At 37.8% G+C, this 23,023-nt stretch overlaps 1 protein-coding gene across 1 annotated transcript in view; it reads left to right on the forward strand.

Annotated features, from left to right (window-relative positions):
• The window catches only part of slc6a8 (solute carrier family 6 member 8), a 43,155-nt gene that overhangs the window by 11,715 nt on the left and 8,417 nt on the right, over window positions 1–23,023 (forward strand). Inside the window, exons 2-12 of the mRNA XM_051425167.1 lie at window positions 2,881–3,012; window positions 6,362–6,629; window positions 9,628–9,760; window positions 15,754–15,888; window positions 16,772–16,875; window positions 17,654–17,778; window positions 19,631–19,743; window positions 20,564–20,701; window positions 20,879–20,981; window positions 21,772–21,872; window positions 22,508–22,678. Of these exons, the coding sequence (XP_051281127.1) occupies window positions 2,881–3,012; window positions 6,362–6,629; window positions 9,628–9,760; window positions 15,754–15,888; window positions 16,772–16,875; window positions 17,654–17,778; window positions 19,631–19,743; window positions 20,564–20,701; window positions 20,879–20,981; window positions 21,772–21,872; window positions 22,508–22,678 (1,523 nt within the window). The remainder of the gene's footprint in view (window positions 1–2,880; window positions 3,013–6,361; window positions 6,630–9,627; window positions 9,761–15,753; window positions 15,889–16,771; window positions 16,876–17,653; window positions 17,779–19,630; window positions 19,744–20,563; window positions 20,702–20,878; window positions 20,982–21,771; window positions 21,873–22,507; window positions 22,679–23,023) is intronic.

Below are 23,023 nucleotides of genomic sequence, written 5' to 3' on the forward strand. Positions count from 1 at the left end.
ATTCCATTCATACCAGTTCCCGTTGGCACTGTGACCCAGTTACCCCCTGTTGTGTGTGTGTGTGTGTGTGTGTGTTTGGACCCTCCATCACACCAATTAAAATACCAACGACAGAAAGAGAGAGAGAGCATTACTAATTGTTCATTCATGTCTCTCGCCCCAGTTCAGAGTGAAGGAGAAGATGACGAGTATTCATTCATTCATTAGAGACAGTGTCAGAAGTTACTGTGTCATAAGAACACGAGTTATGGATCATTACAAAGCAGCTGTGTCATTTGTTCAGCTTTAAATTCAGAATTAACTAGTACTAACTTTTAACTAATTTATGCTGCTTAATGTGTGAAGACAAAACATTTATTTGTTTCTTTTAAAAATAAACATTTCTGTGGTTTAATGTGTGACTCTCATGTAAATTCATCTTTCCTACATAAAAACAGTTAATTTAATACCAATAACAGCTGACATCATCTTCAGAACCACTAAGAATGAAAACTTATAAGCAGTCATATATTTTTATATATAAACTATAAAGATAGAAATGTATCACGAGGGAAATGATTGTTTCTCCTTTAATGAACAAGAGTCTTTTATTTTTGCCTTCCCAACATTTAACTGTGAGACAAAGAGGAAGAACGTCGTTCAGACATTAGATATGAACAGAGAGGAAGAAAGATGAGGAGGAGTGTTCGTCCTCTCAGAGACAGCGAGAGGAGATAAAGATTCACTTCCTGTTCAGTTACATAAAGCTCTCGTCGTGATGCTGCTGAAATAAACATGAGACCCAAATTACAACCAGAGTCTCTGACTTACTGAACACAGGCAGCGTTAAAGGACCAAACCGTTGTTTATTAATGATTTAAGTTATTAACTACACATCCTGCATTGTAAGAACATTAATATTCCAGCAGCTGGACAACCAAGAAATACAGTAAATAACAGAAAATAACTGACTCGTAATAAAAAAATATTTTCTATTATTAAAATACAGTTTTAGCTTTAATTTTACATAAACTCTTGTGTAATTGTTTGTCTTTTTAATGTTTAATTAAAGATATTTACAGTGTAAACAATGATCTATAAACCCAGGTGAACTCTGCTATAATACAATAATCAGACTTACATTTCCAGCAGAGTGCTGTTATTATTGGATTGTTATTATTTTAATGTGAATGTTAAAAGTTATAGAACTGTAATTAAAGTCATTATCTGTGAGATTACAGTAATTATTGCTGTTTACACTGATAACAACTGTATTTGGACAGTTTACCTTATACACTGATAAACAACATTTATTCAACTTCCATCATTATACAACATATCTGTCAGTTAACTAACTAATACATTAAAATTACACAACTAATACTTTTTTACTTTACTGTTAATGTCACTGATTTTACTTTTTTATATAAATGTATTAACAGTATTAAACTTGAATTTAACATTTTAATCTTTTAAGTAAACAGCAAATATCTGAAAAAAATTATAGATTTGCAAACATATTTTAATCTTTTTATGTTGAATTTTCTTTAAATCAGCAGTAATTCTACGATTATTTGGAGTTACAGATTTTTCATGTTATTTTACATTAGACATTTAAATTTGCAGGCTTTTTTTTGTAATTTTATTAGTATTTCTGTGTATTTAAAAAATACAGAAATATTCTGTAAAGTAAATGGGAAAAACTCGTAAACTGATCAATCATCAGTTTCCAGATTGATTATTTCCAGGCAGTTAACGCATCACCTCAGAATGCAAAAAACACTCGTATAAACAGGTTTGGCATCGTATGAGTGATTTAAAGATTCATTGTTCATTTATTTCTCAGTTTCTATTGGCTACAAATCATTTCTGAGTATATCTGTACTAAAATCAGGTTTTTCTTCCTGTAAAAGTATTTCTGGTGACTCAACTCGAATTTTGGTTGCAGTTATATAAATTTATCTAATCAAGCACACATTATGTAAGACAGCACTTGACCACTATTATTTATTTATTATGTATCAAAGTGCGCCTTTAATGCATCTAAATATTCCTCTTGAAGTATTATGAATAAAGAGATCAGACTCTTTTTAACTGAAAAAATAACATTTAACTGACAGAAATCAGCATGAAACTTCCCCAGTTGATTATTTAGATTAAGACAATTATTTATTGTATTACAAAGTTTCTCTAATTGTATATTTAAATATACAAATCAGGCATTTAATAAAAAATGCACTAATTTACATACATTTCCAGAAATAAAGCCAACATTGCTGCCTTTCAACAGTTATAAAATATCATTTTTCTCCATTTTTTAAAAAAATGTGCTATAAATCAGGCTGTGAATGATATATAAACAAAGCCCTCAGTAACACCCTTCAGAATACAGAGAGGAATAAAACTGGAAGCTTGGTGTCTGTAAGAGCTGCTGAAGATTTCTGGCTCAGAGTTTGAGAAAAAAATCACTTTGTCTGTATTGTAAGATTCACTAGAGGAGAACAGGGTCAATATTTAACAGATATCAGAAACGTCCCCAGTTGATCACTGACATTAAGACAATTATTTTTGTATTACAAGTTTATTGAAATGTTATGTTTAAATGTGCAGATGATTCGTTATCTAATGCTAACTTTCAGTGAAATCTACAGACACAAAGTGAAGAATAATAAACACTATATGTGTATTTCCGTTGTTTTCTTTACACCAGTCTGAAGGGAGATGTGTTAAGCATTTAAATCTTTCATCATTTTTCTTTCATTTCGAATTTTCTTTCCAATATGAGCTCAAACAAACAACGAGGAAACTCCCACTCGCTGTCTCGTTTCCTGCTGGTTTATTTATTCATGCAGTGTTTTATTAAAGCCTTGAACTCATCCTTCAACCCGTCTCCTCCTGCAGGCGTCTTCCTGATCCCCTACCTGCTGATCGTCTTCGTCGGGGGAATCCCGATCTTCTTCCTGGAGATCGCTCTGGGACAGTTCATGAAGGCTGGCAGCATCAACGTCTGGAACATCGCTCCACTCTTTAAAGGTGCAGTACGCCACAAATGTAATTGTGTCTGTGTGAGTTGTGGCCGCTTTACATAGATCACACTGAGCCTTTAACTTCACCCACTATCATTTATCTGCAATATATCGCAATGACATCGAGCCGAGCAGACAGATCTCCTACCCTGTGAGGCATTAAAGCTTCAAGATTGTGAGTGAACAGGTTGTAGTGTAGCTTTGTTCCTCTGCTGCCTGTGGACTGATCTCTATGTGTCTCTATGTAGGATGAGGGTGCTACGTTATGCTAGCTAAGACTCCCGGGACTGATCTGGCTTATTTGCAGCGTAACTGGAGTGTAGCTAGTTGGCTAACGTTAGCTTCACTTAATGACCACTGGTGTCAATAATAACAACAGTTTTCCTAAAGTTGCACACGGAACCTGTAAGTTGCATCTTTACAATTTAATTTCATGGTTGTCTGCTTTTGTCCTCCAACTCGAACAGCAGTCTAAAGATGGCGTCAGCTCGGAGGAGTTAAATAACCTTCTCCACAATGTCATAGATAGGTTCAGCACACAGATTGATGAGCAGTTGTATGGATTTAAATATTCATATATATACACATATACATTTCTACAATGGAGGATGAGATAGTGAAAGCAGTTAGCTCTCACTACGACACTCGATATAATGAATCGGTGGTTGCATTGATGACCTGAAAAACCACAGCAGTATAAATCCATGCAGTAAGCAGTTTGAGTGGACACGTCAGTCTGCAAACACACATTCAGCTTTCTGTGGAGGTTTATCTGGAGGTGATAATCTGTGATCCAGCTGTACGTGCCTGCAGACACGGCTGGAAAACTACCAGCAACACACACACACACACACGCACACACACTGATTAATACCTTTCTTTCATGCCGCCTGATTCTTTTCTGCCTTTGTTAGCTTTACTACACTATACTTTATCAGTTGTTAGATCTTTACAGGTGACCACATGACTCTTTATGACTATATTATTAGCTTACTACACAGACCTTCCTAACCTTTAACCTTCAGGTGGTGTTGACAGAGCTCCACCTTCACATTCATTCAGTGTGACAACACCCCGATGATTTATCTGCTCTCAGACTCTCACCTGCAGCTGAACATGTGCAGTTTGTCCTGAGGGTGGCGCTGGAGGAAAGATCATTAGAGTCATTAAAATGTATAAGGGTCATCCTCTAGAGAGCAGGAATATAAACATCTCATTTTGCATAAATTAAATCACATTTAGAGTCCATTCCCACTCAGGGGCAGAGCTTGAGAAATACTGATGGGTTGTGTAGAGGGGGGCTGATTTAATCACAATCAATTATATCAATATCTGCTTTGGAAAAGCCCCCAAATGTGTGTGGCACATTAATAGAACAGAAATATCTAAAGTTTGCATTAGATATCAATACATTGTTTTATTTACAAATACATCTTTTTACAATGTTCATTCAATTAATTTCTGTTTTTTATCATGTTATTTTAAAAATTATTCTAAACAAAAGTTAAATTTGACACCAAACTTGGCTGCTGCCACCTTCTAGACCCGCCCCTGTCCACACTAAGTTGGCAACATATGGACATGTTCTTTCTTCTTTGGCCCTCCATCCATACCTGTCACACCTGAAAACATTGTTTTTGGAAAACACATCAGTTAGTCAGAGACTGTACGAATGAAAACTTAGGGATGCCTGGCCACCCCAGTTTGGTGTCAAGTGCTGTTAAATTTAACACATTAATTTAGATTAATTTGTGGTTCCTGCATGAGAAAGTGTTTTCATACTGGCTGCCAGCTGAGATATTATGGTCTGGTTGTCTTCAATCATTTTCAAATAGTAAATTAATTAAAAACTGTAACTTTTTAACCAATTTGGTTCGTATTTTTCAGTAGTTTTTTGAACAGAAGAATGTTAAAATGTGGCTGTGATGGGAACCAGTGGACTGAACTAGCTAACTGTTATAAAGTAGTTCAAACTAGCTCCACCTGGAGCAGCTCCAACTATAAAATGCTGTTCTAACACTGATGCATCAGTATTAACAATCTAATAATGTCACATAGAATCAGAGATATTGTACTGCATTACATGTAGTTTTACTGTGTGGAGCTATACTGCTGTACTTTTCCTAAACAGGTCAGTTGAGCTTTATTAAACCACAGTGACAGAGATCAGGAGGATCAGAGGTTTAACAGAAGAATCTTTGTTTTAGAGATTTAGTTGTAGTAAAGTCGTACACTGTTATGAAAGTGACCTGAAAACTTGTTTTCACACAATCGTTGTTTTCAGGTTTAACAGGGTCAGTGTGGAGGAGATCTTTCAAGGACAAACTTTATTGTCAATCTACTGTAACAAAAGCACATGGTGCTGATAACATGAGTCTTTTTTTTACCTCACAGGTACTGTAGGTGTTCAGGAGTTCAAGTTCATTCAGAAAGTTCCTGCAGCTCATAAACTCATAAATTTACAATTTTGACCCTGTTTACAAACAGGAAGTGGAACAGCTCGAAGTCGCTGTGCTCCGCTCCTGGTGTTCTGTGTTTAATATAATAATGATGATTCATAATTGATTATTAGTCGGTTCGTGTGTCATTGTCAGTTTTTCGTACTTTACTCAAAAGAAAATGTTCATAAAATTAGTAAATAATGTAAAAAATGAACATTACACATTACATAAAAAAATTCACTACATAGGAAATGTGAGACAATAAATTCTGTATGTTTTAACTCGGACACATTATACACAACCTTCATTACAATTGTGTGTTCATTTATTATGCAGATAATACACAACTATAACTTTTCTGTCCATAAATGATCTAAGCTCTATCGACAGTCCAATACAGTGTATTAAAGATAGGTATTGGTGGATGAGCCATCATATTTTACAAAATAATGTCCAAACAGAAGTATTTCTCATCTTGATTCGTGTCTTAAAACAAAAGCTGAAACGAGAATCATACATGCCGACTTATGTTTAAATAAGAGGCTGCCAATCACACTCGTACATTTTGTTATAACCTGTAAAATGGATTATTGTAATGTCCCGCTGTGGGACGGCTTTTACGTCTGTCCTCAGATCACTACAGTGGCTTTCAGTATGCAGCAGACTCTTTTTGACTATGAAGCTTTGAATTATCCATCATATTTGTCATATGAGTCAAACCTCTCAGCTCCTCTGGTTCTAATATTCTAAATGAACTGAGAGTCAGTTCAAAGCTGCCTTTAGTTTTTGTGTTTAAATGTTGTCCTCTCTCTTCTTGTTCTCTCTCATTCTTTTAGTCATGTAAAAAGTTTGTGATTCTGGGTATTGATATATAAAAATATATAAATAAAATCTCCTCCTACTCCTCTTCCTCAGGTCTGGGTTATGCCTCCATGGTCATTGTGTTTTTCTGTAACACCTACTACATCATGGTACTGGCCTGGGGCTTCTACTACCTAATCAAGTCTTTCAACGCCACACTCCCCTGGTCTACCTGTGACAACGAATGGAACACACCCAGCTGCATGGAGTTCTTCCACCACCAGGACTGCAACAACGGCAGCCTCGCCAACACCACCATTAGTGGCAACATGACCTGTGCTGATCTGGCAAATGCACGATCACCCATCATCGAGTTCTGGGAGTGAGTTCTTCTCTGATTGGGTTTTGGTTACTGTGTCGAGTTGAATGTTGGTTGTTTCTCTTTGGGTTGTGGTGGACTGTTTGCTCAGATCAGACAGGTGATGTTGGGTTGAACTGAATCGATGGTTTGATGAGTTCAGATCATTTTGGGATAGTCACGTTTGGTTAGTTGGTTATGTTGGCTGCGTTGGTTCTCCTTAATAACATCTGATCAAGCCTCAGTCAGAACCTCAGCCAACTAGTGCTGTTCTGGGCTAGCTTCAACTCTACCCCTTTTCCACCAAGGCAGTTTGAGGACTGCTGGTGCTTAATCTTTAACCAGTTCTTTGCATTTCAACAGCCAAAGAACTAAGTCTCGGCCAGGGAAACTGGTTTCAGCAAGGCACCAACACTACAGAACCAGGTACCACTTACAACAGGGGCTGGTGGTGCCTTGAGATCAAACTTGCTTGCTCTGAACCAGTCCTCAAACTGACTTGGTGGAAAAGAGGTATAATACGCTTACCTATAGGAACCACCTATAACCCTCAGGACATCAGGGACTAGCCTACTGGTTGTCCCAAGGGTCTTCTTTTATTATGAGACACAGACCTTGATTAACCTCCCAGTTGATACTAGACAGGCCCATACTGGCTACTTTTAGGTTTAATATTTTACACTGTATACTTTACACAGAAATAGAGAAAACCTTTTTATTTTAGCTTGTAAATAGCTTTCATTTTTATTGTTTAAATGTGTTTTAAATTGAATTAAATTCATGCATCTAATTGTGGCAATATGTTCAGCAGACTGAACATGTGGCCTTTGTGTTACAGTTCAGTCATTATTGTTGTTGTTGTTGCAGATTATGTTTTGTTGCCGCAGCAGCTTAAAACCTCCTCCTGGTGTAAATCTCTTGATCCTATCTGAAATATGCTTGTGTGTATTCAGCCCAGCTAACTGTCAACTTGCTGCATTCTTCACTAAACCAAAAACATCAACAGAGTCCACGTGGCAGCAGTGAATGGAATAAAGCCAGTCTGATTATGGACACCTTGTTGACCAGATGTTTTAGGAGGTTACTGAACCTTTTTTAAACCAGTGGTTTTGGAGCTGAGATCTACAGACAGGAAGTCAGACAGTTGAGGGACACACTGATGCTGGTTTGTGTCTCGATGTGGTTCTTGAACTTGTTACCATTTCTATCTTCTGTCTGACATTGCCTCCACTCTTATTTGCTTCTCCCAAACCATTTCCTCAAAAATGGCAAGTTGGTAGATGAGCGACTCTTCACAAATCCAGTTGGGAGGTTCAGTTATTGATCATTTTACACACTTTAATAAATGCCTTCAAAGCTGTTTGGATTTCAAAGTAATTGGTACTTTTAAAGCTCCAGTATGTAACATTAAGGAGGATCTATTGTCAGAAATGTAATATAATATTCATAGGTATGTTTTCATTAGTGTATAATCACCTGGACATTTCTTGTTTTTGTCACCTTTTTTGTAACGTGACACTGATTGGACTGCTGATTGGACCGATCAGTCAACTTGATGGTCTGGACCCAGGCATGGTCTCATCATCTGGGTTGTCTCAGTTTTAGAAACCAGACTAATCCCTGTTTGTTACTTAGTGAGTTTTGTTGTCACAACAAGAGAAGTTTGACAAGAAACCTTCACAGCTGAGTGCAGAAGCTGTAGTTCCTCTAATGGCCACTGGTGCTCCAGAGGTTATTTTACCTCTTTTACATAAGTTTAATCAATTATATTTCTACTGTAGATTTTGGTGTGTGTTTGCTTTGATTGCTTTGTATGAGCCTGTTACAGTCAGGCAGTTTCTCTGAGCAGGACCTCCCTGCTGCAGTGAGGCCTTGGTGTTGTGGCAGATTATTAACACAATGAGCAGTTAACAAGGTGAAAATGTTCATGAGGTGACAGAGCTCATTAGTGTTTGAAGTTAGAGTCAGGTCAGCAGCTCTCCGTCCCAGACGAGAGGAGGGAGGAGGTCAGGACAGGTGATTATGAAAGAGTTAGTGACTCAGTAACGCATTATAATCCTCTTTTTATCTCCTTTTTTTGTCGCTCTAACCTTTCTTTCTCTTCCCATTTTTGAACCACGGACGTGCACACAGTGACTAAAGCGCTGCCGCTCAGAAAATAATGAATAAATAATAATATAATTAGAATATTACTGATGTTATTGTTGGTTTTGTTGACGCTTTAGATTTTCTTCATCTTTCCTCCAATTTCCTGAGGCCCCCCTCGTACCCACTGGCAGCCCCCACTTTGTAAAAACTAGTCAGTGCGGTTATCATATGCAACAGTCAGAGACTTCCTGTGTTACACAAGAGAAGGTCTGTGTTGCAACAATCCTCTGATACTTTGGTCCCGGTGACAAGGAGCAGCTCCTAAATGCAGTTTAACGTTGGTTTGGTTTCTCTGAGACTATCAGACTGATGGAAAGTGTCACTAAGACTCTTCTTGGTTTAGGCGACTAGCAGGGGGCAGCCCTAGCAACTTACAAAGAAGTTACTTTATTTTGCCTGATATATAAAAATATATTTTGTTAATAGGTTCTCATTGATAGTGTTTACTAGTATATGTGTTCTGTAACTATTAACCTTAAACAACTGTAAGGCACATTAAGATTTGGGGAAATGTTTAATGTGTGTGTCAGATATTATGGAAGCAGAGGGCAACCGCTTTTTAAAGTGAGGTACTTATGTCAAAAAATCCCAGTTTCAGATTCTAAAAATGTTACATTTGAAAAAAGAAAGAAAGAAACTAAATAAATATCCCTTAAATAAAATACATACAACATGTTAATCAATGAGATTTAGAGGAGCTGGTAGACAGAGCCAGGCTAGCTGTTTTCCCCTGCTTCAGGTTTTTATGCTAAGCTAACATGTCAAATAATTTTTAAACTGTTGTAGATTCTGTTTTCTTCAACCTGATGAACTGTGTTTCTGCTGTGTGAACCTGATGTTGGGTCGGTGTAAACGTCCTTGTCTCTCTGTGCAGGAACAAGGTGCTGAACATCTCTTCTGGTCTGGAAGAAACGGGAGAGTTTAACTGGGAGCTCATTCTGTGTCTGATGGCCGTCTGGGTCATGGTGTACTTCTGCGTCTGGAAGGGAGTCAAATCCACTGGGAAGGTAACATACATCTTTTGCTGATATGTTTTGAATGCTTGTATTACAGTTACACTTTTATCATCAATCACCAGTGTTGGGCAAGTTAGTTAGAGTTACTAGTTACTTCTTCCAAAAAGTAACTAAATTAGTTACTCAGTTACAAATGATAAAAGTAACTAGTTACTTTAGAAAGTAACTATTGCATTACTTTCAAGTAAATTTTTAAATGCTCAAATGTGACCCCACCTCCACCCCTCTTTAACGGAACTTAAAATACATGTTCAATTATTTATGATGAATCTGAATATTATAATGAAATGGACTCTTAATACAATCCATTATTAACAGAAACAATGGACACAAATCTAATCTATTTTAATGTTGCTGACAAAGTGAGACTAGCCTCCAATCAAATGCCATGTATGTAGATATTATGTTTATATAGTGGATCCATACAAATAACACAATAGATGTTTTGGAACTTTTGATATTTATTGCCCCTCAACAGGCCACAACTGGGCAAAATTCAATTATGCTTGTTAAGCACTGTACCAAAAATAAATAACAAATATATACACTCTTTGTAGTGCAAATAAAACAAAAAAAACTTCAGACAATTGGCAGATATACTGTACTTCAAGTATTTTCTTCCTCGAAAAAGTAGAACAGTGTAACAATATGAGGTGCTTTCAATCTAACTGAAAAGTACAATGTATAGCAAAACTAAGGAATCCGAATATAAACTATAAAATAAAAGGTAATACATAAGAAATAAAAAATACATCTCCATAAAAATAAATCTCTTTCTCTGGCCATTGACAATCTCACTTCAAGAGGCTGCAGCCAGCCAACAAATACATCTTAATTAAATTATGTTCTTTAAGCAATGTACCAAAAATGTATTCAGACAATATATACACTCTTTTTAGTGCAAATGTAATAAGATGCAACACAACTCGCCATACCGGTCTCTCGTTGACTGACTCGATTGTGTTTTTCGTTGTGTGTCCGACTATGTGTGCTTTCAAACACCCACCCAACTCTACCTCTGATTGGCTTACCATGAAATTTTACTCAACCTCAGCCAATCGTCATCATTTATGCGCTTGTCTCGTGCACTGCCCACTAACCAAGGAAGAACAGTAAAAAAAAGTATTTGCCTCTAGGCTCAGAGATCTAATTGGTCTGATGAAAAAAACAGCTTCAATTATAGTAACGCGCCGCATTTTTTGGCAGTAAGGGTAACGGCGTTATTAAGATGGGAAGAGTAATCAATTAGATTACTCGTTTCTGAAAAAAGTAACACCGTTAGTAACGCTGTTATTTATAACGCCGTTATTCCCATCACTGTCAATCACAACCTAAAAATATGACATCTCGCTAACTTCAACTTCCCAGTCCAAAAGTGAAATGAATCCTGGGAAATTTCATGTCCAAATTCATAAAAAAATCATCAAATTCATTCTAACAATCAAAAATGAAAATTGCTTCAGTTCGCCTGCACAAAAGGGGAGTCTGTGAAAGGGTTAATAAAACCCTTAAATATACTACAGTCTCAGTTCAATACTGATGTCTTTATATTAGCTACATAAACATCAGAGAGAAGATTGGATATTTCTATATAGTTATTACTGCAGTCGGATTCCCATTGAAATCAATCAAACAAAGAGGTTGAAACACTACCACTTTGGTCCACAGTGGGAGCCAGAATCAACACAAAATGATAGTTACTTGTAGTGAGTTTAACTAAATGTTCACCTTGTGGGGATCTGATAGGAGGTGAGTGTGTAATAAGGTCTCCATAAGGTATTTAATTCAAGAGCACAAACAGGTGACACTAAAGGTACGTGTCCACAAAACGCTTTTTATATCTTCAAATAACAAATTAAAACCAAACTGATGATAAAAATAAACACTTGAACAAACATCAGCATGATAAGAACGACCTGGAATGAAAGGAAACTGTAAATAACCTCAATAATAATGCTATATTTATGTATTGATAGATTTATTGATAGATATATTGATATTAGACTTACTGTTTTAATTTGGGCAGACCACCTCCTGGCCTAGTGTTAAAGGTTATAGTGACCATCAGGTCCCCAGATGGCATTTGAGTCCCCACAACAACAGTGTGTGAACATGTCTCTGTCCCCAAATGTTTTTTATACAAGAGGAGACATCCTGCTGCTAACAGCTGGGTTCATTACAGTCAATTATATAACACTGCTGAAGGTCAGAGGTCACTGCACACAGCTGATTGATCAGCTTCCATACAGCTAGATAACGTCAATAAAAAGGACAACATAAGTCAAACAGTAGCAAGGTCGTTAGTTTGTCCTGGCTTCTTCTTCTTCTCTCTTTTTATTTTAATGTTTTCTGCTGCAGCTGGTGTCTACTCAAATAAAACCAGGAGAAGAAAAAGTGTCGTCATTTGGAAGGTTTCCATAAATGTGGGACTGTTCCTTTAAAACTACAATCTTCAAATGAGACTATAGCTGTGATTCACTGTGTGTGTGTATGTGTGTGTGTGTGTCATTGGCTCGTGATGACGACACTCATACACACTGCTGTCACATGGCAGGCTGAGGGTTGCCATGACTACGACGGGGGGGTTGGGTGGGGAGGGACAGTGGGGGCCGTGAGGTGGCGGATTGTGATTGGTCGTCCTGCAGGAGGGCAGCTTGACTGCAGTGGGACGTGACTGAGTGAGAGAAATACTCGTATACTTGTACTGTATGTGTACTCTGTAGTTAAACTGCATTAAAGCCTCATCAGCAAATACGCAGATTGATTAATATTGATTAATTATCAGTAAACAGAACATTCAGCCGTTGAACGTCAGCAGCAGCTCATATCAGCTGTCAGTAATTAATGTAATTATAATGTAAATGTGTTCAAACACTCTCTGACAAAGATTGTTTGTGCGGGAAGACGCTCCACTCTGTAACACCACTGTACATTTAATCTGTAGCTCTGACAACTCCAACAGAGTGAGACATCCTCTCTCTAACTGATCTCATAGAAACGCATTAATCTCATTGTTCTTCAGTATTTGGATCCTCATGAAAATAAGAAAAGTGTCTGCAGCTGTTAATAAAATTTATTATTACAAATTATTATTACTCGTTACTCGTTACTAAAGTAATTTCATTACTTTACTTATCACTCCCTGCCAACAGTAATTAGTTACACTTCTAGTTATATTACTTTTCTGCTAATCCAAAAACTTCCACAAAATTGGTAATCGCGGCCAAAATTCATACTTTTGATGATTAAAAATCCAGTTTTGTTTGTTAAAGTCAAAGTAATAGAATATTTCCAGCTGCTGAATGTAAGAGTTTCATCTTCCAAACCAGATTCAATTCAATTCAATTTTATTTGTATAGCGCCAATTCATAACAGAAGTTATCTCAGGACACTTTTCAAATAGAGCAGGTCTTGACCAAACTCTTTTAGATGTGATGACTTTGCCAGCAGGAGGCCATTGATAGGATACATACAGCTAATGCAAGAAACAAAACAAAAACTAAATACAGATATCCAAAAAATGAATCCAAGGATGTGATTGTATTGTTGGATTTCAGACAGCAAAGGTAATGTAACTAATTAGGGTCGTTATTTATAGATATGAATCATCAATATAGTAATAATAACTTCCATTTAGACAAAAAATGAATGTTATACATTTTAATATAGTTTCTTTAAAGTCTTCACCACATATATTATATGAGTCTGGACATCGTGTATGTAACCAACTGGTTAGCGGAGGTATACAAACGGCCCAAGCGCAGCCGCTCTGAAGCTGTATTGAAAAATAAAAAAATATTATTTTTCTGCTAAAATAATCAAATTTTTGTTGGCTGCCACATGAAATGAGTCAATGAGTTGACTGTATCAACTTCAGGTTTGGTCAGTGCAATCAAAAGACCTTTATGATTAAAAGTTGTGCTATTTGTCACTCTGCGTCTTTAAGGGCGTATAAGAGTCCCGCCCTGAACACCTCTACATGCTAATATTCAGTCACAGCACCACCCACTGGAAACAGGATGTAAGCATGACTTGACCGCAGAATGCCCTGACGGCTGCTGACTGCAAGGGCCCGAACATGGTTGCAACATCTAGTTTATCTAGTTTTACTTTTTGTGATTTGTGTGAACGAACCCTCATTAATTTACAGACTTACTGCTCACTCACTGCACTCACCCTCAACATACACACTCACTGCACTCACTCACACTGACTAGAAACAGCTGCTCAACTTAAATTCTGATCAGTGGCTGCAGGCAACTGCCATCATCACATCTTCACTTATGAACTGGAAAGTTTGAGTCTCATCTTCGTACCACAAACCCAACGTCCAACCTGTGTGTGTGTGTGTGTGTGTGTGTGTGTGTGTGTGTGTGTGTGTGTGTGTGTGTGTGTGTGTGTGTGTGTGTGTGTGTGTGTGTGTGTGTGTGTGTGTGTTTGGGGTCTCAGTAGGATCCAGCAGAGTTCACACGGCTCTCAGTACCAACAGAAACAGTTTTATTGTTCATCGTCAGCAGGAGGCTGAAAGCTGAGGGCGAGAGAGGCTGAGACACACTGTGTGAGAGAGAGAGAGAGAGTCCATTCATGGAGCTGCTCGCTTTATTCTCACACTCTAGAGTCATTATTAGACTATAAACCAGGGATGTCCCAAAGTTGGCCCGACAGATGGTTCTATAAAAAGAAAATACAGTTAAAAAAATAATAAAAAGAAAAATCAAACATAAGTTTATACTCTTTTTTATGTAGGATCCTAATTATTAATTATTGTCCATAATGTAAGCACAGCCAGCTGAGTAAATGATTAATTAATAAGTAAGATTACTTAAAGTCACATTTAAATAAAAATAATACTACGACTAATAATTATAATAATGAACATTATTCAAGTTTTTCATACTGGAAAAAACGAATTTACTGTAAATCATTTCAGCACTGCAATGAAATAAAATCAGGCCAATAAAAGAGAATGAAGAATAAAATACAATACAACAATAAAATGAGATTAAAGAGTATATATATGAGAACTGAAAAATAAAACTTTGTTCTAACATTTAAAAAATATTTGAGTGAAACATCTTTTCAATTTTTTTATTAGACTCATTAAAATATCAATAATTCAAATGTTCTTTTATAGTTTTATGACACTGACCTTGAACACCTCAGTGTGTGTGTGTGTGTGTGTGTGTGTGTGTGTGTGTGTGTGTGTGTGTGCGTGCGTTGTGTGTGTGTGTGTGTGTGTGTGCGTGAGTGTGTTTGTGTGTGTGTGTGTGTGAGATTATTGTAGAAAAATGTCCCCGCTGTGATTTGACTGAAACTCGACTCCACCTGGGACCAGATGCTCTCCATGGTGCTGAAAGTCCACATTCCTGTGTGTGTATGTGTGTGTGTGTGTGTGTGTGTGTGTGTGTGTGTGTATGTGTGAGTGCAGTCTCAGGTTCATGTTTGTTTTCTTCTGATTCTCACATATGGAGTTCTCAGTTAAAGGACCACTGTGAGGGGTTATGGGTGTAAGGTTACGGTCAAAAATATGAGAGTGTATAAACTCTAGAGTTATCGTCTATATGGAGCTGATTCAATCAATAATCTATAATCATTAAACAGTGTATAAACTCTAGAGCTATGTTCTATATGGAGCTGATTCAATCAATAATCTATAATCATTAAACAGTGTATAAACTCTAGGGTGGGACTGTTTATGGGCTGTCTCCTGCAGAGCTCCTCGGGCTCCAGCAGCTGTCGGTCCCTCCTCCTCCACACTGGACAGAATATCTGTTCAAATCTATGTATACAATATATGCAACAACAACAACAACAACAACAACAAATATACACTATAAATACATACTGGGTTAAAATGTACACAGTGTGGGATCAATGTATCTGAATCTGTAAAGGTACCAAATAGTAAAAAGTAGAATATTTTAGTATAAAGTTCCTCAGCAGTCTACTGACGTATCCTCGCTGCTCCTCTGTGTGTGTTTCAGATTGTGTACTTCACGGCGACCTTCCCCTACGTGGTTCTCATCATCCTGCTGGTCAGAGGAGTCACACTTCCTGGAGCCTACGACGGCATCATGTACTACATCAAACCTGATTGGTCCAAACTGGGGGAAGCTCAGGTACCGATGTGCTCACGTTTATTTCTGATTAAACCTTTTTACACAACCTTTAGATCCAAAACTCATCATTAGTCAGCTTGTGTCAGAAACTGAGTGCAGTTCGACTCGTAGTGTTAGAATGAGCTGTTTGTATCTACAGAGGGAGCGGCTCCTCTTCTGTCAGCCATGTTTCTACAGGAGCCCATAACGGACAAACCAAACACTGGATCTAGGGCGTAGTTTCTCCTACACGCTGGGAAGACGATTCAGTTGGTTGCAGTCTGCAACTTCACCACTAGATTTCACTAAATCTTACACACTGCTGCTTTAACTCTTTGGGGTCTGATGGCTTTTTCTAAAATTGACCTTTAAACCTCATTACTATTATTATTATTTAGACCTATTACTGTACATTTGATCTTATATATATATATATATATATATTTATATTTTGTTCTTAATATATGTTGTTTGTATATCTGGAGTTTATAACAAAAATAATTTCCCCCTGGGATTATTGAAGTATTTCTGATTTCTGATAAGGGGACTTGCAGAACATGATCTGATGTGTTTTATATCAAAACGTGCAGAAACCCCTCAGCTACTATCTGTCCCAGAGCTCTGTGTGAAGAGACAATTTGACCCTAATGCTGAAAAAGTCTTCAAATCTCTCCTGAAAACATGTAGACCAATTGTTCTGGTTCTTAAAATGAGTTTATTAAAGTCTTAGATTCACAGAAATGGTGGAATATGTGAATAAAATATTATATAAATGTATAATAAAGAATAAAGGTGATGGGTAGGTCCTCAGCTGTTTCCTGAGTGCCCATTGGTTAGTTTCACACAAAATGTAGACGGACGCACATCAAACACCTGTGACCTTTGACCTCTGACCTCCTTCCAGGTGTGGATCGACGCCGGCACGCAGATCTTCTTCTCCTACGCCATCGGGCTGGGAGCTCTGACCGCTCTGGGCAGCTACAACCGCTTCAACAACGACTGCTACAAGTACGACACACACGTCTTTTTTACACTTACAGGTCCTTATATGGACATATCCTGTGAGTAACAGCTGTTTATGTGCTGAGCCACGCCCCCTCTGAAGCTCATTGGCCAATATGCTGAAAACTAAATGAGATATCAATTAGCCTTATGCAACTATTGATCAGCTCCGAGATGGCTAGGCACATCCAACTGAGGGGGTGTGGCCTTCATTACAGCTCACGTAAATTTGACAAAGACAAATAATAATAACAAACAATAGTTTCAGAGATTCCTCCGCATACCATCAGTGGTACATGAACCATAGTTTGAGAACCAGTGACATAATGCATTCTCTCACCCCTGAACCCCTGAACCCCTGAACCCTTGACCTTTAGACCACTTCCTAACCTTCACACTGTCATCGAAGCAGTAAAACATCCTCCCTACAGTGGCTGGAAACTGAAACTGGGCCTCACAAAAATAGCAACCCAAACAAAAGCCAGCTCAGAAAGAAGTGGAGGTTTGAAATGGTATCCAACAGGATCCGTTGAGACCAGTATTCACTTCACTGGGCACTGTGGGCTGATTACTCATTATCTCTGTCTGTTAAGTGCGCAACTAAACTATATGAGTCATACATTAATATTAACAATGGAGTATATAAAGTGGAGGTGAGAGGATAATACCCACTAGGTTGGGGAAGCTTTAAGATCATTAGAAGTTGGGGGAATTAATCATATTATCTGCACAATAATGTGAAATAAATGTGATTTTTTTCTTTTTCCTGCTCTCTCTCCTGCAGAGACGCCTTCGTCTTGGCTCTAATAAACAGCGGGACCAGTTTCTTTGCTGGTTTCGTTGTGTTTTCTATTCTGGGCTTCATGGCTGCAGAGCAGGGCGTTGACATCTCACAGGTTGCTGAGTCAGGTAAAACATACAAACAGCAGCTGTTCCTCATATTCTGCTACTGGAGAGAGTAAATACCTTCACAGGTCAGTTAGAGACTCACTCACACTGGATATCCAAAGCTCTTCTGGTCCTCTAAAGCTCACTGTGATATAATATCAATGGATATGTTTCCATAGTGTTTAATTGAACACTCAAAGTGCTTTACACTACAATCACATTCTGCCATTAATACTTTTTTTAATACTTTTTTTAATACTTATTAGAGTATTTGTACACTGTGATATTTCTACTATTACTTGTGTTTTCATATGAAGACTGAAGGACTGTGTGTGTGTGTGTGTGTGTGTGTGTGTGTGTGTGTGTGTGTGTGTGTGTGTGTATAGTCACTAACCGACTGTATGTGTGTGTATTAATAGCTCTGAAGCACATGACTTGACATCACAAACACACTCAGTTATATTTAGTTTGTCCACAGAAGGAAGTCTCACTGTACGCTCTCTGTTTCTCCTCTCATTCACACACACTGAAGGTTTTATTATTATTTACTATCATAGTGAGGTATTACTACGACACTGAGGTATTATTATGATAGTGAGGTATTATTATGATACTGAGGTATTATTATGATACTGAGGTATTATTATGATAGTGAGGTATTATTATGATAGTGAGGTATTATTATGATAGTGATGTATTATTATGATGAGGTGAAAGAAGAACGTCTTGTACATCAGACAGACTTTTCAAAGAATAGCATCAACATACTTCTGACTGCACCTAATGCAGATTAAAAATGTGTGTGTGTGTGTGTGTGAGTGTGTGTGTGTGTGTGTGTGTGTGTGTGTGTGTGTGTGTGTGTGTGTGTGTGTGTGTGTGTGTGTGTGTGTGTGTGTGTGAAAATGGCCGCCGTTGCCCCAGCAGCTTGAGGACATGAATCTTTTTATTTTAATCTCGCTGCAAAAAGAACAAAAGCAAATCCAATTTACTGAATCCTGTCAGACACGTATACAATGTGTGTGTGTGTGGTATTAACTGAAGGATTATTTAAGCCCTCTCACCTCCTGACATGTGACTCATCTTTCTTTCATGGGGCCAAGCTCTGCTGTTAATGTCTGTAATGCACCTTTAATCTGTTTGAACTAAAAGCAGCTGATTGGATCAGACAAAGGTACCACTTTAAAGATTAAAGGACCAGTTTGCAGGATTTAGTGCCATCTAGTGGTAAAGCTGCAGATTGAAACCAACTGAATACAGCTCAGCCTTCTGAGTGTGTAGAAGAAACTACGGTCAGTGTTTGGTTTGTCTGTTCTGGGCTACTGTAGAAACATGGCGGTTCAACATGGCTGACTCCACCAGAAGAGGACCCGCTCCCTCTGTAGATAAAAACATCTTCAGCTGATTAAACACTAATGAAAACAAACCTATTAATTATATATTACAGTGAGGCTTTAAAGGACATATTTAACCAGATACATTTGTATCACAGATTGTATATTTAATATTTTCTTAATGCAGTTAAATAAATCTACTGTTGAGTTTTCACAAGACATTTAAAAGAAAAAACAAATATATAGGTTTTAAAATTGTTTATTTTTTTCTGACTTTTCCTGATGTTTTACTGTGAAACATTTGACCTCGTCAAAATCACCTCTTTATTAATTCTTTCAATCTTTGTTTAAACATGATTAAGTCATTAAAATTTCTAAAACTGCAAATATGGGAAAAAATGAGAAAAGTTACCTTTTGTTGACTAGAGCAGAGATTCTAAAATGCAGTGTTGTAGTTGTATAGTAAGCATTGTGTGTGTGTGTGTGTGTGTGTGTGTGTGTGTGTGTGTGTGTGTGTGTGTGTGTGTGTGTGTGTGTTTTAGGTCCAGGTCTGGCCTTCATTGCGTATCCGATGGCAGTCAGTTTGATGCCGGTTGCTCCTCTCTGGGCGGCACTCTTCTTCTTCATGCTGCTGCTGCTGGGACTGGACAGTCAGGTGACCAACATATAGAATGCAGTAATATTACGTGCACTGCTTCCTTCCTGGGAGCCTGGGTTTAAGGTTATATAAGAGATTCACTACAGAGAGAGAAACACTCTCCACCAGACTCCATAGTTAAAACACTCGTTTTACCTCAGATCATCATAACATCGTAACAGAAAATAAATAAAACTCATTAAAAGCGTCTCTGTTAGTGTTTCCAACAATCACCAACTCTGGTTTGGTGGAAATAAATCCTTAATTCACCGACGTAGATGATAAAAACAGCAGTTTCAGTCGGAGCAGACCGGCTATGGAAACAAACCACAGAGAGGCTGCGATACAACACAGGCAGAGGGAGAGAGACACCATGTGACTCTGTCTGTATATACAGAACAGCTGTTTGCTGATATATTAATGTTCATTATCTCATGTATATAATGATCAATAATCATCTAAAGTGCACTACAGGTACTTTACATTGACAGGAGCTCCACCCAGGGCATGAATAAAGTTATATCTGATCTGTCTGCAGTGAATCGAGACAGACGACCACCCACCTAGAGCCGGAGGATCTGTCCTAGGTTTCTGCCTTTTAACAGGCAGTGTTTCCTTGCCCTTGTCGCCAAGTGCTTGCTCATGGTGGTACTGTTGGGTCTCTGTAAATTATGTTGAAGAGTTCGGTCTAGACCTGCTCTATTTGAAAAGTGTCCTGAGATAACTTCTGTTATGAATTGGCGCTATACAAATAAAATTGAATTGAATTGAAAAATTGAATATCCAGTCTTTGTATTGTGCAGATAGACTAACTGTCTGTCTCTCTGTGTGTCTGCAGTTTGTCGGGGTGGAGGGTTTTGTGACTGGAATTCTGGATCTGTTTCCTGGAAATAACCACCATCGCTACAAAAGGGAGATCGCGGTGGCGATATGCTGTTTACTGTGCTTCATTATTGACCTCTCCATGGTGACACAGGTCAGCTCAACACTGTAAATGTAAAAATCATACTGTTTTAAAAACTGTCCTCTCTGAGATGGAACTTCTGACTGAACTTAAGAGAAGAGAAAACAATAAAGGTCAACTGATCAGTTTAGTGTTAAACTGACTTTGTGCTGCAGGAAGTCAAACACTGAGCTGTCTCTGTCTCTGCAGGGAGGGATGTACGTCTTCCAATTGTTTGACTACTATTCGGCCAGTGGAATGACTCTGTTGTGGCAAGCATTCTGGGAATGCATAGTAGTTGCCTGGGTCTACGGTAGGCCACACACACACACACACACACACACACACACACACACACACACACACAGTGTAGTGTTTCACAGCGAGGTATTTGCATGCTGTGACATAGTGAAGTGTATCAGTGAAGTGTCCGATCTCAGAATAGGTGTGTGAATACTTTTGTTACATGATGTTACAGTAGAGAAGGTCACAGTTCAGTCTGTTTCAGTATATTGTCTCATAGTACAAACTGTTTGTCACAATAGAGTGTGTCATAGTATACATTTATCTTAGCAAAGTATGTTATAGTACAGTATGCCAAAGTATTGTACATGTCAGGAACATATGCCATAGGAAAGTATGTTGTAATTAATATGTCATAGTACAGTATGTCATAGAAAAAATGTCATGGTATGAGTCATAGTATATAATTTCATAGTAAGGTATGCAATTGAAAAAGGGTCATTATATTGTGTCATAGGAGAGTGTGCTATAAGGCAGTATGTCAAAGCATGAAAAGCCATAGATAAGTATGTCATAAAAATGTCATAGTAGAGTGTAGTAAGTACAGTAAGCCATCATATGTTATGGACAAACTGTTGTTGTACTTAACTGCGTCATAGATAAGGTATGTCATAAAAAATGTAAATAGTATAGTAAGTCATAGTAAATCAGAATCAGAATCATAATCAGAAATACTTTAATAATCCCAGGGGGAAATCTAGTAGTTTGCATGTCAATGTTTTTCAGAACATACACGTCAGTAGAAGTTAAAATATGTTGCTTCAGCATTTTCATCTGTTTGTTGTTGATTGATGACTCAGGTGCTGACCGCTTCATGGATGATATAGCTCGTATGATTGGCTACCGGCCATTCCCCTGGATGAAGTGGTGCTGGTCCTTTATAACTCCATGTGTCTGCATGGTAAGACAACACCAGTCCTGAAACCCTCAGACACACCACCGCTTTCTGAACTCTTCACTGTCCATCACATTGTCTCAGTAATTAGCGTACAGCGCTAGCTTCCTCAAGAAACATTCAACAAACACAATCTTTAATGAGAAATTCAGAAAGAATTACAACATTATTAACCACTTAATTTAATACATTTACATTCTGCTGGAGGTGGAACCAAGTAATTGTTTACAAGTTCCAAATAAGTCTTAAGTCTTTGCACTTGAGTCCTGAGTCAAATTCCAAGTCCTAACAAGTCATATTGCTTCAACAAATGTAATTACAGTTTAACAACATAGTAGTAATATATCAAATGTACACAGAGCATGAATGCTTTGAACATTTTGTAGTTTCAAAGGTACAATGAAGATTGTCTGAGTCACACAGGTGATTCAAAGAAAGCTGCATTAGTGGGGAAACATCCAAAAATCACAACATTAATACAACAAGTCATTTTTTAACTCTCTCCAACATACTAATACTAAGAAGTGTAGACGCAATATTATTCATTAACTCAACTCGGAGTGGACACGTGCCAGTTGTGGTGTTTTAGTCCCGTTGAAGACATTTTCCATGACGTTGGCCTCCTCTTTACTCCTCTGCAGGGCATCTTCCTGTTCCACCTGGTGAACTACAAACCGCTGACCTACAACAACGTGTACGTGTACCCGTGGTGGGGCGAGGTGATTGGCTGGTGTCTGGCTCTGTCCTCCATGCTCTGCATCCCCGTCAGCCTTCTGTACAAACTCTTCAGAGCCAAGGGAACCTTCAAAGAGGTCAGCACTCACCAACAGTAGACATAGACAGTGAAACTAAACACTAACATCTTAAAAATAAGCTACACAACATTTTACAAACTTCTTATGTACACATACAAGTAAATGAGGAAAACACTTGATTTATTTAGGATAAAGGTGAAACATTTCTCAGTGATGATAATGGACTGAGGAAGACAACCGGCCACAGTGTTTGAGCCACAACAATATATAACTTTAATAATGAATGAATGCAAACAAAAGGTGACTTTAAAAGACTTTCTAAATATGGTATTTTAGCAACAGTTAAGGATAAGCTATGAATTGTGTTAGCCTAAATGCTAAAAATACATTTATACATAAATG

This window comes from Dicentrarchus labrax, unplaced genomic scaffold (assembly GCF_905237075.1).
Source record: "Dicentrarchus labrax unplaced genomic scaffold, dlabrax2021, whole genome shotgun sequence".
Taxonomy (NCBI): Eukaryota; Metazoa; Chordata; class Actinopteri; family Moronidae; genus Dicentrarchus; species Dicentrarchus labrax.